General features: G+C 58.2%; 1 protein-coding gene across 3 annotated transcripts; it reads left to right on the forward strand.

Moving 5' to 3' along the window:
* The first annotated feature begins 7,068 nt into the window (after positions 1-7,068).
* Positions 7,069-16,368, forward strand: ZYX (zyxin). Of its 3 annotated transcripts, none has more exons than XM_077850249.1 (10): positions 7,069-7,200; positions 7,620-7,839; positions 8,313-8,518; positions 8,675-8,767; positions 8,861-9,370; positions 13,512-13,632; positions 13,747-13,916; positions 14,018-14,196; positions 15,081-15,201; positions 15,785-16,368. In XM_077850249.1, exons 2-10 carry the CDS (start codon positions 7,632-7,634, stop codon positions 15,887-15,889), a joined length of 1,713 nt encoding a protein of 570 aa, XP_077706375.1. In that variant the 5' UTR covers positions 7,069-7,200; positions 7,620-7,631; the 3' UTR covers positions 15,890-16,368. The 3 variants fall into 3 exon arrangements, with proteins under 3 accessions (XP_077706375.1, XP_077706376.1, XP_077706377.1); XM_077850251.1 differs by having other exon boundaries at positions 7,090-7,205; XM_077850250.1 differs by lacking the exon at positions 8,675-8,767 and having other exon boundaries at positions 7,076-7,205.
* Positions 16,369-16,376: the final 8 nt, after the last annotated feature.

Consider the following 16,376-nt stretch of genomic DNA (forward strand, 5'->3'; position numbering starts at 1 on the left):
TGTCCCACAAATGCTGTAATCCATCAAAGCACATCGTCCTCTCAACTACCCACTAGGTGATTTTTTTCAGCCAACAGCAGCTTCACTTACTACTTGGAGGCAGATGACTCCTAAATGTGGATACTCAGCAGAGTTCGCCCTGCTTTGCTCTGGACCCGGATATCTCCCTGCCTACGGCACCCCCTCTCCTCTGGGGCAAGTCCAAAGCAAAATCCCCAGCCTTCCTCCCAGACCTGCAGCTCTGGGACCTGGGGACCTGGGGACCGCATGCTGGGCAGGTACCAGCTAGGAGCTGGGCCGGGAACACAAGTCTCTTTCTCCTCGACCCCTCTCCCCCCGCGGCCATGGTTTCTTGCCCGAACAGCCCTCAATCTATCCACTTCTGTCCATCTCCACAAACGTCCTCCTCCCACCCGAGTTTGTCCACATCTGTCGGGGACCCTCCTGCTATTCTCCACATTGCCCCTACCATGAGATCTTCAAAATTCCCGTCTTTCCATGCCATTCTTTTCAACCCGACACTCTGCAGTGTCTGCCCACTGTTCCAGGGACAAAGTACGGTCTGCATCCCTGCACCCCCCAGGTCTCCCAGAGCTCTTTTCCACCTGCCGCACCCTCAGAGGGCCCTGCCCTGCCTGCCTTCCCTCCGCTCACGGGGGCAGTGCGTGCCCATAGCCAGCGAGGGCTTTGCTCTGGCCACCACCTCTGCCTGCAATGCCTTTCCTCCTTAACTCCTGCTTAGCTTTCAGATCTCAGCTTGGCCATCCCTTCCTTAAGCTCCCCCACCAGATCGCATCCCCCACGAGACCTCGTATAGCTTTCCCTTGAGGTCACAGTAACAGCTGCAGTTTTCTTTTATGCTTCTTTGATTGATATTTCTCTCCCCTAGTAGACTGTCCAAGAGCGTGGCCCTTCACGGAGGCTGAGCTCATGCCTGTTCTTGCTCCATATTATATCTCCAGCCCCTAACAAAGTCCTGCACACAGTAGGCACTCAATAAATGTCTGTTAAAAGGATCAACGAATCATTCAAGATGATTCAAAAGCCCATGAGTCCGGGCCTTTCTGATCTAGTATTGGAGTTCAGTGGTTCAGGGACTCGGGCTCAGTCTGCAGATGCACACGTGGCCCCGGCTTTGTGGCAGGCACTGTGCTAGGCCTCTGAGACCCTGCTACTACAGAGATTACAACAACTTGGCCGGAATGGGGTGGGTTGCTTGTAGCTTAAGTGTGTCCTCTGGTAGCATCTCACACTTGGGTACAAACGCTTGTCTCTTGGCTTGCTCGAGAAGCGAGAGAAGACAAGTCTGTGTAGGAAGATGTCTGTGTTCTGGGTGGATCCCCTCTCCTCTTGCTGAGACCGGCTGTCCATTTGCCATGTTGGTGGTATCTCTGGATGGCAGGTAAAAAAAAAAACCCAGTGGCAGGAAGGCGTTGGAGCAGGTTGGAACCAGCACTGTGGCTTTGCTCGGGAGCACCCACTTCTTTTGTCGGGTTGGCCCGATGGGTTTCTTCATATTAGGCTCATTTTCTTAAAGGGAGTGGAGATGGCAGGAGCCACTAGAGAAACATAAGTACTTCTCATCCCAAGCAGCTAGGTTATCTCTCTGTAGTTAGCCCCCGTGCTCCCTGAGATGTTTATTCTCTAGGGCCACTTAATCTGCAATTTACAGTGACAAACACTTCTAGGCCAGACTGTCTCTGATTCTGGCTTCCTTGGGTTCAGGGGGGAGGAAGGCAGCAGATGCTCCACTAGTGGCTGCCTTGATGCCAGCAACCTGCCTGTGCTGCTGTGGGAGCCGTGGGGCTCTTTTCCTGTCTGCCCTTCCCAGCTCTCTGGGCTGCTGACTCCTCGCCATCTGACCATCTGCCTTACTCTGCCCCCCACAACCACCGCGCATTTCCACCTTGCTGACGCTTGCAGTGCCCACAGTGCCTTTGGGTGCCGATGTGGCTCAGGCCTTGGGATGGATGGAGCCCTGCCTTCTACTGTTCCTCTGACCTCTGCACCCCAGATGCCCTATGCAGGCTCTGCTCACTGCTACCTTGCACCTGGTGGTGAGATGATACTCATGAGGTTTAAGTGGCCAGAAGGCCACCCAGCAACTGTAAGTAGTGTAGCCACATCTAGCAGCAATGTTGGGTGGGTGAAAGCTTTTTGTTTAATCTTAACACTCACCCTATGATACTAAAATATCTACTTGAGTGTTTTCTCCTCTGGATCGAGGGTTGCTTGAAGGCAAGAACTGGCTTTTTCTTTTTTTTTTTTTTTTAAGATTTTATTTTTATTTATTCACAAGAGACACACACAGAGAGGCAGAGACATAGGCAGAGGGAGAAGCAGGCTCCCTTCGGGGAGCCTGATGTGGGACTCAATCCCAGGACCCCGGGATCATGACCTGATGAGCCAAAGGCAGATGCTCAACTACTGAGCCACCCAGGGGCCCTTGGCTTTAGCTTTATATTCTGAGTTATTAGTAAATATTGGTTGAACTGAAGTGAGGGATGGAGAGAATACGCTGAAGATGCTATTTTGTCATCAGCCTATGGGGCCAACCCTAGAAGAAAAGAGGACAAAGGTGTATTTGTGGTTGTCAGCACATCCTTTCCATGGCAGGGGTCGGAGTGGGATGGCCCAGGAGGCTGCTCCTCCTTGGCTTTGCCATAAAGCTCCCACCCAGCCCCTGCATCGGGTTTGCTGTTGCAGCTGCCAGAGTCTATTTTGTTTTTTTTGTTTGTTTGTTTTTTTTTGTTTTTTTGTTTTTTTGTTTTTCGGAGTCTATTTTGTACCACAAGAAATGCAAGTGGGACGAGGAGAGGAGTAAATATTGGAGTTCCAGGGAGGGCTGCAGGCCGTGCGGTCCCGGTACTCGGTGCAGGAGGGCACTCTGACAGCAGGGAAGAGACTACGGCCTTGTCATGCTCTTCTTTCTTTCTTTTCCTTCTTATAAATTATGAAAGTAGTATGTGTTCATGGAGAAAAAGACAACAGTTATAAAAGTCTTGTACGTGTCCCTAATTCCACGCTGTAACACAACCACTGTTAACAATTCTTTGAGAAGCCTCCTGGAAAATGCCCTATTATACAAAAGGATACATTATACAAAAGTATGGTTTACAAAAGGTTGCTTGTAGCCTAAGCACGGCCCCTGGTAGCATCTTACACTTGGGTACAAAGGCTTGTCTTAGATATATATACACACACACACACACACACACATATTATATATTTATGTCTATATATAATACCCAGAGTGCTTAGAATGTAGATTAGAATATGTATCTCTCAAACATACAAAACATGAGTGTGTATACACACATGCAGATGGACCCACCAGTACTTAAGGTGAGGGATGGAGTTGGAGGCTGGCCTGAAGAGGCTATCCATGCTCCAGGCTGGGGCTCTGGAAGGGAATAAATGAAGGACTGCAAGGGTGTAATTGGGGGGCAAGGTGTCTTCAAATAATAAAATATTTGCATTGCAATTTTTTTTTTGCGTGTGTTGCAAATTCTTTTTTTTGCAGCTATGGAGGTGAAAAAAAATCCAACATCTAGTTGGCTTCAGTTTCCTTAAATGAAAAATGGGGTAATATATATTTTTTAAAGATTTTATTTATTTATTTATTTGAGACAGAGAGAGAGAGAGAGAGAGAGAGCACTCAAGCACAAGTTGGGGGGGCATGGGCAGAAGGAGAGGGAGAAGCAGACTTCCCGCTGAGGAGGGAGCCTGACATGGGACTGGATCCCCAGCCACTGGGACCATGACCTGAGCCAAAGGTAGATGCTTAATCGACTGAGCCACCCAGGCACCCTGAAAAATGGGATAATAATGTGCATTCCTCACAGGCTTATTGTGGGGATAAAATGGGGGTGATATGTTTAAAGTGCTTAGTTTTGTGCCTTACTCCACACATGAAGCTTTATCTCAGGGTATTACTGGTGGTGGTGGTGGTGGTGGGGTTATGGTGGTTGTCATTTTTGATTCTTGCTGTTGTCCCAGTGCCCAGCACCACGCGGGGCACACTGTTGAACCTATGTCCATCAGCAGCCGCATACAGCAAGAACTTGGTGATAGCATCCCTCCTTTCATTTTGGAATTCATTGCCCTTGTTCCTTCTTTCTTTCTTTCTTTCTTTCTTTCTTTCTTTCTTTCTTTCTTTCTTTCTTTCTTTCTTTCTTTCTTTCTTTCTTCCTTCCTTCCTTCCTTCCTTCCTTCCTTCCTTCCTTCCTTTTTCTTTCTTTCTTTTTCTTTCTTTTCTTTTTTTTTTTTCTTGCCTGGTCTAACTTCTTAGTTTATATTGTGTGTGCTTGAAAGAAACTTTCTTTCAAAATCTTCGGAGGTATGTAGAGATGTTTTACATGGCAAAGGTCACCGCCTGTTTTTTCACATCCTCTCTCTTGCCTGGCCCCATGTTGGAAACGATTGGGAGGGAACATGCTACACTTTACACATATTAGCCCCAAAAGCCAATTAGAATCACTTACTTAAGAAAATACCTAAGAATCCTTAGGGCTGATCCTGTTCATTGTGTGCATTCTGATAGCATTGACCCCAAGCTACACTTGCGACATCTTGGTCACGCAAATGTGTCCTTCTGGGATGCTCTGAAGCGTTTCTACTTGTATTGAGAAAAGCTGGCTTAAAACTCTTAGGTTTAATATTCTGCAGCCCAAATGCTCTCAGTTGTCAGTAAAACTAAGCCTGCCTACACACTCTTCTATTCTTGATTTATAAATAGGTTCAGCTGCCTAACAATTAAACGTACTATATTTTGCACACGCACATTCCTTGAGACATTTAGAGAGTAGATGGCTTTTACTCTAGCGATGCCATCTGGAAACCATCTTCCTAACTTTTTTCCCCAACTGGGTATATAGTTGACCTCAAACAACGTGTGGGGGTTAGGGGCCCTGACCCCTGTGCTGCCAAAAATCTGACTCCCCCAAACTTTACTAATATACTGTTGTTGTCTAAAAGTCTTACCAGTAACATAAATAGACCATGATCACATGGCTTGTATGCTAGATGTATTATATACTGTATTCTCACAATAAAGTAAGTTAGAAAAAAGAACATGCTAATTAGATCTTAAGGAAGAGAAAACACATTCACAGTACTGTATTTCTCCGAAAAAAACAAAAAAACAAAAACAAAAAACAAAAAACTGTGTGTATAAATAGACCTGCACAGTTCAAACCAATGTTGTTCTAGGGCCCACTGCATTTTGAAGGGTTGGCAATGAGACTTTGGGTCTGTAAAGCCCAAGACACAATCTCCAATATGCATGGAAAGTTCAGTATCGAATTTCTAGCAGATCTTCATAGGGACAGGCCCAGGACCAGCTCCTACGTGTTAGAGGAGGTCTGCATGGCATGCTTAGTATCCTACATGGCCCCACATGCTTGTAGCTGTGAGAAATCCCAATGGCAAAGACAGTAGAGCTCTACAGAAAAGATCAGTGGGATGGTAGGAGATGAAAATGTAGGCTCAGAGAAGGTGGAAGGAAAGAGCAGAGCTTTGCAGGTACCAGGGCCCCTGAGAGGTCTGCCTGCCAACCCCCAAGGGGAACAGGGCCCTAGGTTAACTCACTGGAATCTCCCTTCTGGGCAGAACTGGGACTTGAATAATAATACTGAGCATTATATGTCACTTTCAGATGGGAAGTTTTATTTATTTTTATACAATGCAATAAGGTCGGTGGATTAAAGAGCACCACTGTTTTACAGAGAGAATGAAGACACTTGTCACTTATTTTGGGCACTCAGGCTGGGTCTCTGAACCCTGACCCCACTCTGCTCTCTTGTATCTAGGGCTGCTTTACCTGACACCAGGGCTACCGGGAGAGGGTTCTCGCATTTCAGCCCTCAAGAAACCCCGTTCTAGGCTAGCCCCTGCAGCTTACTGGGAACGACCTGGCCCCATGTCCTAAGCTCCCAGGCTGTTTTCTTTCGGGAATGTGAGGGCTGAGTCTGGAAGGTCTCTAGAGCATAGCCCAGAGGCTGGCTGACAGCAGGGTACGGCCCCTTTGCAGGGCCCAGGCCTGGAAGTAACATACTGAGTATGGTGCGCCGCAGGGCGCTGAGCGCCTTAGATGGCAGCGGAGAGAGGAAAGGAGGCTCCCGCCGGGGACACACCGCCCCGCTGGCCGAGGTGCCATATGTCTCCATACTTTGCAGGTAGCCAGTGTGTTGGAATTCAGGCAGCAATTGGGTAAATTTCCACGTTCACTTAAAAACAAAGAAAAAAAAAAAGAGCCTGGGTCTGTCCGTTCTGCGTAGCCAGGGGCGCAGAGTCCCAGGCCGAGGAATCCCGTCGGACCGGTGGGGGCTCCACCGAACGCAGGCTCCGGGGCCGCCCCGCCGCCCAAGGGCTGGGGGGTCACGGGGGGTCACGGGGGGCGCTGAAGTCCGGTCCGAGCCGCGGCGCCCGCCCCCCGCCCCCCGCCCCCGTCTCTCCCTCCCGCGGAGCTCAGCCGGTCTGCGGCGGGGCGCGGCCCAGGCGAATTCCTAGAAGCCCGAGGCGGCTCCCAGGGTTGGAAGTTAGGATCCTCCCGGGAGCCTGGAGGTCCTGCCCGCACCCCGCCCCCGGGTCACAGAGGGGCCCGGCGGGGCGGGGAGGACACCCCCCGCCCCTCCTCCCCCGCCCCCGCCCCGTCCCGGTGCAGCCCCGTCGGGCCGGCGAGCGCGGAGCCGGAGGGGGCAGGGGAGGGGCCGGGGAGGGGCCGGGGGCGCAGTCGGGCCGCGCGGACGGTGAGTCAGATCTCGGCCCCCGCGGGTCGGGCGGGGAGCGGGGGACACGGGGCGGGGGGTCAGGAAATGACATCAGAGGCCTGGGCCCGGGGAGGGGAGCAGAGGGGAGGGGAGGGCGGTCCGAGCCCGGCGGGGGCGGGGGCGGGGGCGGGGGCGCCGCGGCGGAGCCTCGGGCCCGGGAGCCGGGAGCCGGGAGCCGGGAGCCGGGAGCCGGAGCGGGGCCCCTTCCTGGGGGAGTTTCCTGCCGGGTCCGCCCTCCCGTCTCCCCGCCCCCCTCTCCGGGCCGCTCCTTGTATGGTCTGAGCGCCGCTCTCTCCCCGCCCCCTCCCTCCCTCCTCTTCCCCGCGTCCCCTCCCCGCCAGGCTGGAGGCTGCTCGCGGCCCGGACGCAGAGCCCGCGGACCCGGCTGCGCGGCGGCCACCCCGACGCGGCGCGCACGCTCCGGCCCGCGGTGAGGTCGGCGGCAGCGGCGCAGGGGCGCGCGGAGGGGGCGCGGAGGGGGCGCGGAGGGGTGCAGCAAGGGCTGCGGTGCGGCGCGGAGGGGTGCGGCGCGGAGGGGTGCAGCGCGGGCTGGGGTGCAGCGCGGAGGGGGTGCGGCGCGGGCAGGGGTGCGGCGCGGGCTGGGGTGCAGCGCGGAGGGGGTGCGGCGCGGGCAGGGGTGCAGCGCGGAGGGGGTGCGGCGCGGGCTGGGGTGCAGCGCGGAGGGGGTGCGGCGCGGGCAGGGGTGCGGCGCGGGCAGGGGTGCGGCGCGGGCTGGGGTGCAGCGCGGAGGGGGTGCGGCGCGGGCAGGGGTGCGGCGCGGGCTGGGGTGCAGCGCGGAGGGGGGCTCCGGGCCGGGCGCCGCGTCACCTGGCCGCCCACCCCCTGCAGCCCGGCCTGGCCATGGCGGCCCCCCGCCCGCCTCCCGCGATCTCCGTGTCGGTGTCGGCTCCGGCCTTTTACGCCCCGCAGAAGAAGTTCGGCCCGGTGGTGGCCCCGAAGCCCAAAGTGAATCCTTTCCGGCCCGGGGACGGGGAGCCCCCGCCGGCCGCCGGGGCCCAGCGCGCGCAGATGGGCCGGGTGGGCGAGGTGCCCCCGCCGCCCCCGGAAGGTACGCGGGGCCGGGCCGGGGCCGGGGCCGGGGCCGGGGCCGGGCCGGGGCGGTCGCAGCGGAGGGGGCTGGGCGCCGCGAGCCTGTCCCGAGCAGATGTTCTTACCTCATCGTGGAGCTCGTGGCCGGGAGCCAGGGCTCCTGGGACTGTTCCAAGTCCCCCGCCTGGGGGTGGGAGGCGGGAATGTGGGGCACGGTCGTCCCCTCTGGGTCCGTTTTCCCGAGTGTAACGGGAGCTGCATCCCTCCGGGGGCGGACCCCGCCTTTCCTGACCCGATGCTCCCAGGGGTCCTGCGCCTCCGTCGCCTTCCCACACAATCGGGTGGGGGTGGGGGTGGGGGTGGGGTGGGGTGGGAGAGTGCTTGGGTCAGGGGTGAGAGCTGTAGAGGGACAGTAACTGGGGGAAGGGGTGCAGGGGCCCCTGCTGTCCTCCTCTCTGTCCCCTGACTGCCCTCTCTCCTCTTCCACCTCAGACTTTCCCCTGCCTCCCCCTCCTGTCCTTGGGGATGGCGACGAGTCCGAGGGTGCTCTAGGAGCTGCCTTCCCACCTCCCCCTCCCCCTCTGGAGGAACCGTTCCCCTCTGAGTCTCTGGAGGAGGAGATCTTCCCTTCCCCGCCACCGCCTCCCCTGGACGAAGAGGGAGGGCCTGAGGCCGCCCTACCTCCCCCCCCACCACAGGTAAGGGGGCTTGGGAGGGGCTGCAACACTCGGACGACCCCCCCCCCCCCAAGGAGGAGAGGAGAGGCCTTACCTCCACCTCCCGTGCACCTCTGGCCTGATGGGGGTGAGGTGGGAATAGACCTGGGATGGGTGCTCTGATCCTTGACCCTCTAGCCCAGGGAGAAGGTGAGCAGTATTGATTTGGAGATCGACTCTTTGTCCTCACTGCTGGATGACATGACCAGGAATGATCCCTTCAAATCCCGAGTAAGGGACAGGGGAGTGGGAGAGGCAGGGCAGGGAGGAAAGGCGCCCCGCGGCTCTAACTGAGCTTCTCTTCCCTTCTCCCTCCCCTTGCAGGTGTCATCTGGATATGTGCCCCCACCAGTCACCACTCCGTTCAGTCACAAGTCCAATACTAAGCCTGCAACGGGGAGCACAGCACCCCTGCCCCCTTGGAAGTCCCCTTCCAGCTCCCAGCCTCTGCCCCAGGCTCAGGCTCAGGCTCAGCCTCCCAGCCAGGGCCAGCTCCCTGTGCAGCCCCGGCCCCAGGCCCAGGCCCAGGCCCAACCCCAGCCTGTGCCTTTGGCTAACACTCAGCCTCGAGGACCCCCAGCCCCATCCCCAGCCCCTAAGTTTTCTCCAGTGACTCCCAAGTTTACTCCTGTGGCTTCCAAGTTCAGCCCTGGAGCCCCAGGTGGACCCGGCTCACAGCCCAATCAGAAGTTGGGGTCCCCTGAAGTTCCCTCTTCCAGTAGCACCGGCTCCCCTCAGCCCCCCAGCTTCACCTATGCTCAGCAGAAGGAGAAGCCCCGGGTGCAGGAGAAGCAGCATCCAGTGCCACCGCCACCGGCTCAAAACCAAAATCAGGTGAGTGAGGGTGGGAGGACCAGGCTGAGACCAGGGGTTTGGGGCTGGGGGAGAAGTCAGGAGCGGCAGAATGAGGACAAAGGTGGCCCCAGAGAGGGAGGTAGAGTGGGGGCGGTAGGATAGGAGTTTAGAGCCTCCGAAGTTGGCCTGGGGGGACAGTGGTGAGAGAAAGCTCTTCTGAGGCGGGCCTGGCAGGGTCTGGGTCTGAGTGGGGCCTTGCCGGTAGTTGGCGGAGCAGCCCAGGCTCTGCATCAGGAGGATTTGGTGGACTTTCCCTGCCCCCTAATATGTTAAAGGGAGGGATGAGATCATCACCAGTCCAACCTTGCTGCTTTCCCCTTCTTAGATTCTTGAGTTAATCTCTCTGCTCCTCTGAGCCACTCTCACTGCCTCAGGGCCCATCTGATGATAAGAGTCACAGCGTCAGTAAACACTGGCTGAGCCAGCATCCGCCGAGTGCCAGGCACTGTGCTCTGTGCTCTGGAGGGAAGAGATCTCTCAAAGAAGTTAAGTCTGAGCGAGTCAGATGGGCCTGGGATAGAATTCCCGGCTCACGAGAGCCTAGGCAAGTTAAGTTAGGTGAACCTTGGGCCTCAGTTTCCCCACTGTTACCCCACACAGTGGTTGTGAAGATTCAATGAGCTAACTCTTAGAAAGTGCTGGGGTCTGTATCTAGCTCCTGAATGCTCCAAACAGAAAGGTGATCATTCCTGTCTGACCATTTTTGCCTTCTGGTTGAGGGCATGAGATCTCAGTCCAAGGGACCCCGGCGGTCATGTAGTCCTGCCAACTGCCAACCGTCAAGTTACCCGACGGCATGAGTGTGTGTGTACTAGTGTGCAGGCGCAGGGGAAGGGATGCACAATGCCAGCGAGTTTTGCAGGATCTGGTGTTACAGGAACTCCAGACAGGCATCAGCATGGGGGCCTGCGGGTTTGGAAGGGTGGTGTGACTTGAGGTTCCTGAGAGGACCAGGAGGGGCATCTGGGTGGGAACAACATGAGCAGGACTCCAGGGCACAGGTACCCTGGGTGTTTGGAGAAGAGAAAGTAGCCCGTTCCTCTGGGAGGATCGCAGAGCTGTGCTTATGGAGGTGGGTGGTAGGTGGGTGGGCGACAGGGAAGAGGAAATAAGAACACACCAAGGGAGCCTCTGAGTCTTGGAGAGTCGTTACTGGAAGTCTTTGAGGAGTCGTGTGGCCAGGTTGGAGGGCTGGTGACATCTGTGCTTTTGAGGCTCTGGGGGAGTTTTTTCTAGCAGAGGCATGGGCTTGAGGTAGGAAGTCAGTGATGTGGGGAGTTCACTCCTGGTCGACCATAGATTGGTGTTCGTTGCAATGAAAACTAAGGCCCAGATAGGAGAGCTGTTAAAAAGGAAGAGCCTCCAGGCTTGGCCACCGATAAGCAGTTGGAAGAGGAGGGGTGTGTTGGGGAATGACGGTGTCTCTGATAAAATAGAGAAGTCCAGAAAGGGAAATGGTTTGCACGGGAAGAGGAGGGGTCCAGCTGTCAGCGTGTTGAGCAACGGCTTCCAGGAGGACTTGGTCTCAGCGGGACCTGTCATCTGGTTGGAAATGGAGGGCTGGGTTTCAGGAGCGGGCCTCAGTGTGCGCAGGATAGCGGGGTGTGGTGACACCGGAGCTGCCCCTGGAGTGGCAGCGGGCCCAGGGGATGCGAAGGAGCTGAGGGCCTGGGAGGAAACTTGGGTGATGCTCAGGTTGACCAGGTGGGAGGGGGCAGACCGGCCGCAGGAGGAAGAGGGTCACAAGTTGGTGTAGGGTCTCAAGAGAATGCGATGGCCGAGGCGTTTGGGGTGGCCGAGAATAAGGCCAGGGATGTGGCCATTTGGAAGTTGTAGGTGGCCGCGGGGTGCCCCGTTGGTGCCCTGTGGGGGGGACAGAGTGAAAGGAGGTGAGTCAGTAGGTGGTGAGAAATGGAGTAGCCTTGTCCCCAGGTTGGCAGGGAGGTGAAGGAGCAGGGGAGGGAGTGTGCGTGTCAGAGAGAGAAGCAGGAGGAAGAAGCCGCTGGAAGAGGGGTTCATGATGCCGGGGAGCAGGGGCTGTGGCTGGGGTGGCGCCCTGGGGGGAGCATGGGCGTGCGCCCCAGGCATTCCCAGAGGCCGAGGGCGTGTGGCCACAGTGTTTTCTGAGCGGGGAGCTGGAGCTGGCTGGCTTCCACCTTCTCAGTCGTGTAGGAGGTGAGGTCATCGGTGAGCGAGGGGGTGAGCGAGGGGGCGACGCCATCGGGGCTCGGGGAGATGGGAAGGTTTGGAACAGCTGCTGTGGGCAAGGCAACTGGGAGTCAGCAGGAGCCAAGCACCAGCGGGGGCGAGGCCCGAGGGTGCAGAGGGCACCGCAGTGCATTGCAGTGTGCAGTGTGCAGCGAGCAGTGTGCAGCAAGCAGCGAGCAGCGAGCCCTCCACCTTCCTCCTGCAGCTGGGAGGCAGAAGCAGGAAGCGGGCGGTGGCATGACCCAGGGCTGAGACTGGGCCAGATAAGCCAGCCATGGTGGCGGAGGGCGGCGAGAGTCTGCGGGGCCTTGTCGAAGTAGATGGCTCCGCCAGCAGACTTGGGGGCAGGCAAGCCAGAGGCCTTGATGCACAAGACTCGTGGGGACCGTTGGGAGGCAGAGCAGCCTTTCTGAGCTCGTTCACTCAGGAGCTATGAATGGGGTAGGAGGGACGAAGGCGATTATTGGGAGGTCAAGCCTGGGGCCTCGGGGGAAGATTTACTTGAGGCCAGTAAGTCTCGGGTCCGAGGGTCTGAAGTGTCCCTTGGTGTTAGATGCCTGGGACAGAGGACACTTGGAGCTCTAGTCGAAGAGCTTGAGGCCTGAGTGCCACGGCTACTGAAGCTGTGACGTTGCTGCTGGCAGGCAGAGAGGGCACACGGCGGCTGCACGGAGTGTGTCTTAAAGGCTTGTGGACACCCATGGGGGGCTGATGTGTACAGGTCGTTCTTAACTTCCAAGGAATGGAACAGGCACCTGAGGTGGCCCCAAGTTCTTTTGAAGATTGGGTTTTTGGCTGAGTGCTCTCCCTCTGTCCCCAAGATGCCGGGAAGGGGAGATCGGGAGAAGAAAGGGTGAAGCTTACCCTGTGGAGGGGCTCACAGGAAGGGCAGGCCCGGGAGGAGTCTGCGGGGGAATGGCTGGGAGCTGGAGCATCCGTGGAGCTGTGCTCCCCGTGGCCGCCCTGGATGCACGCGGGTGTGAGGATGGTGGAGCCAGGCCCGAGGGGACGGTGGCTATGGGCAGAGGCAGCTGGGTGGCTCTGAGGTTCCAGGTGTTACGGGGACGAAGGTATTGACGGGAGAACATTCAGTGACGGGCCACAGTCTTGGGTGGGCTTATCCAGTAGAGAGAAAACCAACCCAGCGTCTCTGCTGCAGTGTCATGGAAACGCTGGTGCAGGCCACACGGACCCTGCAGTGCCTCCACCACCCCCACCCCCCGACACTGCTCAGGGTTCCTGGCAGGACCCCCCTAACCTCACCTGCACCCCGCCCACCTGCCTCTAGCTCTCTCAGGATGCTCTTAACAGACGGGGCAGGCAGGCCTATGGGAATGGGCCTTCTCTGAGGCCTCCTGGGGAGGGAGGGGGGTCAGGGAGCCCCGGACCCCTATTGGGGGAGCCGGGAGCTGGGCTCCAAAGGTTTAACCTGTCAATCCCGCCTATGTTGTGTCCTCACGCTGACAGGGGCTGCTCAGCAGCAGGCGGGACGGGTAGGTGTGTGTGCACCTGGGTGCACACGCCATCACGTGCCAACCTCTTCTGTGGGGGGCCATGCCTGAGCATGCTCTGTGGAGGTGATGCGCGGCCTGGCGTGCGGGGTGCTTCAGTGACCTCAGCTGCTGTGTGTGTGGCCTCTGTCCGCTCCATTGTTCTGGCCTGTCCGTGACTGTCCCTGGGGGGGTGGGGGGCGCGTTGGGCAAAGTGGGTGGAAGGGTCATCCCCTTCCCCTTTATCTGTGTGGTGCTGGGGGTCAGGGAGGGAGAAGGAGGAGCTTTTGGAGTCAAACCCGCGTGTCTGGGAGATGGGAGGGGAGTTCGTCCTTCCTGGAAGAGAGCGGATCAGCGGGCTGGGGAAAGTTCTCAGAGAGGGTGACTCTTGAGAGGGTCTGGAGAAAGTATTGGCGTTTCAGGTACGCTCCCCTGGGGCCCCGGGACCTCTGAGTCTGAAGGAGGTGCAGGAGCTGGAGCAGCTGACCCAGCAGCTAATGCACGACATGGAGCACCCTCAGAGGCAGAATGTGGCTGTCAATGGTGAGCTCACCGGCCACCTGTCGGGACCTCCACCTCACTCCCCGTCCGAGCCAGCCGACCGCCTGCCTGCGCGCTCCTTCCTCCCATTGACTTCTGTCTTCTCTGGCCTCCCAGAGTCCTGTGGCCGGTGTCATCAGCCCCTGGCACGCACACAGCCCGCGGTTCGAGCCCTGGGACAGCTGTTCCACATCACCTGCTTCACCTGCCACCAGTGTGGGCAGCAACTGCAAGGACAGCAGTTCTACAGCCTGGAGGGGGCGCCCTACTGTGAGGGCTGCTACACTGTGAGTCCGGGTGGGGGCTCAGCCCGGGGCTGGCCGTGGATGTGGGGCAGGCGGGCCTGGGGTGCCGGTTCCCGGCCGACGTCCTCCCGCCACCTCCTTAGGACACTCTGGAGAAGTGCAACACGTGTGGGCAGCCCATCACTGATCGCATGCTGAGGGCCACGGGCAAAGCCTACCACCCGCAGTGCTTCACGTGCGTGGTCTGCGCCTGCCCACTGGAGGGCACCTCCTTCATCGTGGACCAGGCCAACCGGCCCCACTGTGTACCTGACTACCACAAGTGAGGACCCACCTCCTGTCTTCTGGGCTCTTCTCTGGGTGCCAGCCGTCGTCGTCTGGGGGCTGGGCCAGGCTGCCCTCCTGATTCCACGGCAGCGCCAACCCCCTGGCCTTCCTTCCTGGCCCCACATGCTTGTCTGACGGCAGGAGACCAGTTCGCCTGGATTCAGCTGTCCAGTGGCCTCAGGCCTTGGTGGCAAGTCTTGCTACTGGCAGGTGCCCCCTCCCTGGGCCTTTGGCTCTCGGAGGCTTGTGGTCTTGTGTTCAGCCACGAGTGTTGGAATGACTTCATTTCACGCACAGGCTGGGTCCCGAAAGTCCTTTTGGAGATTGGCTTTTTGGAACTCTGGATTTCCCCTACAAGCAGTGGCTGCTTTCTCAGGCCAGCAGTAGAATCCCGTAATGTAGCTAAAGGGTGTACAGAAACTGCAGAGTCTGACTCCCACCTCTGCCAGTGTGTTGGAGGTATAGGTTTTCAGAATTCCAGCCTAGGCATCCAGAACTTCACATCCCTCCCTCTGTACACCCCAGCAGTGGGGCAGACGCCATGCAGCAGGGGGTCCTGGGCGGGGGTGGGGTGGGGCTGGAGAAGGGTGCCTCTGGCTGTGCTTTCTGCAGGAGCTGCAGTCAGAGGGTGAAGACCTGGTGGCAGAGGCTCCTGGGGGTACATGGGATTTTGGGGAGGGTGCTGGGGAAAGGCAGGAAATTCCCCTTGATAAAGGACGGATGAGGGGGCTGGTCTTAGGATTTCTCCATTGAGTGTCCTCTACCCAGGGATGTGAGGCAAATGGGCCAAGACACCTGCCCTGTTGCCATGCACATCCCCCTGCACTCTGGGAACCCCTTGCCCCCACCCTGACCCCTGCCTCGCTTTTGCCCCTCCAGGCAGTATGCCCCCAGGTGCTCCGTCTGCGAAGGGCCCATCATGCCTGAGCCCGGCCGCGAGGAGACCGTGCGAGTGGTCGCTCTGGACAAGAACTTCCACATGAAGTGCTACAAGTGCGAGGTTGGCCATCCCTCTGGCCCCCAGCGCTGGGAGGTGGTGGGACACCGCTCACTACCAGGTGGTGGCCGGTACCAGCCGGGAGGAGTTTGGAGCTGCAGTTTTGAGGGTGGAGGGGGTGATACCTGTGCCTGCTCCACCCAGATGCCCCCGTCACTGTGCAAGTTGGGGGGGAGGGCTTTCTGTGGGGTCCTTGGGTTGTGGATAAACCAAGAAAAAGAGTGACCAGTGGGAGGGAAGGGTGCTCTCCTTCGCTGTACTGGAGGGAGATGGAGATGTGCTTGGTGAGGTCAAAGAGGAAGAGAAGGGAGTAGAGGCAGGCGGGAGAGGTCCCATGTCTTTTTTTTGGGTGGGTGCCTTGGTAACAGCTCAACCCACTGTCCGCCTCGGGTGGGAGAGGCCTAGGGACAAGGAACATGGGCAGGAGAGGTAAGGCTAGGAGAGGAGGGTGGGAGTGGTGGGGACACAGGCAGTGATGCTGGACGTTGGCCGAGGCATGGAGCATCTGGTCTTCCTCACTTAAAGGTGGAGGTGTGGGGGGCACACAGGGGCCTTCCACCAGAGGGCTTTTCCTCCTTTCTCACAGGACTGCGGGAAGCCACTGTCCATCGAGGCAGATGACAATGGCTGCTTCCCCCTGGACGGCCACGTGCTCTGCCGGAAGTGCCACACCGCCAGAGCCCAGACCTGAGTGGGGACGGGAGAGTCCACTCCCCACCCGCGGACCACCCACAGAGACCGCCCTGCCCCCCACCTGCCCTGCCCCCCCTTCAGTTATTTTCTGATGTCCAGCCTCTCCTTCCACGCCAGCCCCCACCCAGGTATCCCAGACACCTTGTCCCGGGCCCCAACGTGGCCTAGGACTGCAGAGTCCCAGCTCTGGGTTTCCAGCCCACCTCCATCCTGCAGGGACCACCCACCGTCCTCCAGGTGTACCCCACCTGAGGGGGCACCAGGTTGAGCGCTGCTGCTTTCACTGCTGCACCGATGCCCTCAGCTGGCCCCGGAGCAGCCACGTACTCTGCTTGCTGAGGGCCAGGAGACGCCCAGACTCTGGGAGGCTGGGCCAGGCCGGGCCGACCGGCCTGGACGTCCTCCCACCCCCACCCCCCATGCTGCCAGGTTGTGGCTACAGCTACAAATCAATAAAAAAAGACCTGTTTTCCAAAATCCTTAGG

The sequence above is a fragment of the Canis aureus genome, chromosome 15 (assembly GCF_053574225.1).
Source record: "Canis aureus isolate CA01 chromosome 15, VMU_Caureus_v.1.0, whole genome shotgun sequence".
In the NCBI taxonomy this organism is placed as follows: domain Eukaryota; kingdom Metazoa; phylum Chordata; class Mammalia; order Carnivora; family Canidae; genus Canis; species Canis aureus.

What these genes read in the sequence shown, in the direction of transcription:
- ZYX (XM_077850249.1), top strand. Translation starts at nt 7,632, where the DNA reads ATGGCGGCCCCCCGCCCGCCTCCCGCGATCTCCGTGTCGGTGTCGGCT. An exon ending in GCCCCCGCCGCCCCCGGAAG is followed by an intron (nt 7,840 to 8,312) that starts GTACGCGGGGCC and finishes CTTCCACCTCAG; the next exon opens with ACTTTCCCCTGCCTCCCCCT. An exon ending in TGAAGTGCTACAAGTGCGAG is followed by an intron (nt 15,202 to 15,784) that starts GTTGGCCATCCC and finishes CCTTTCTCACAG; the next exon opens with GACTGCGGGAAGCCACTGTC.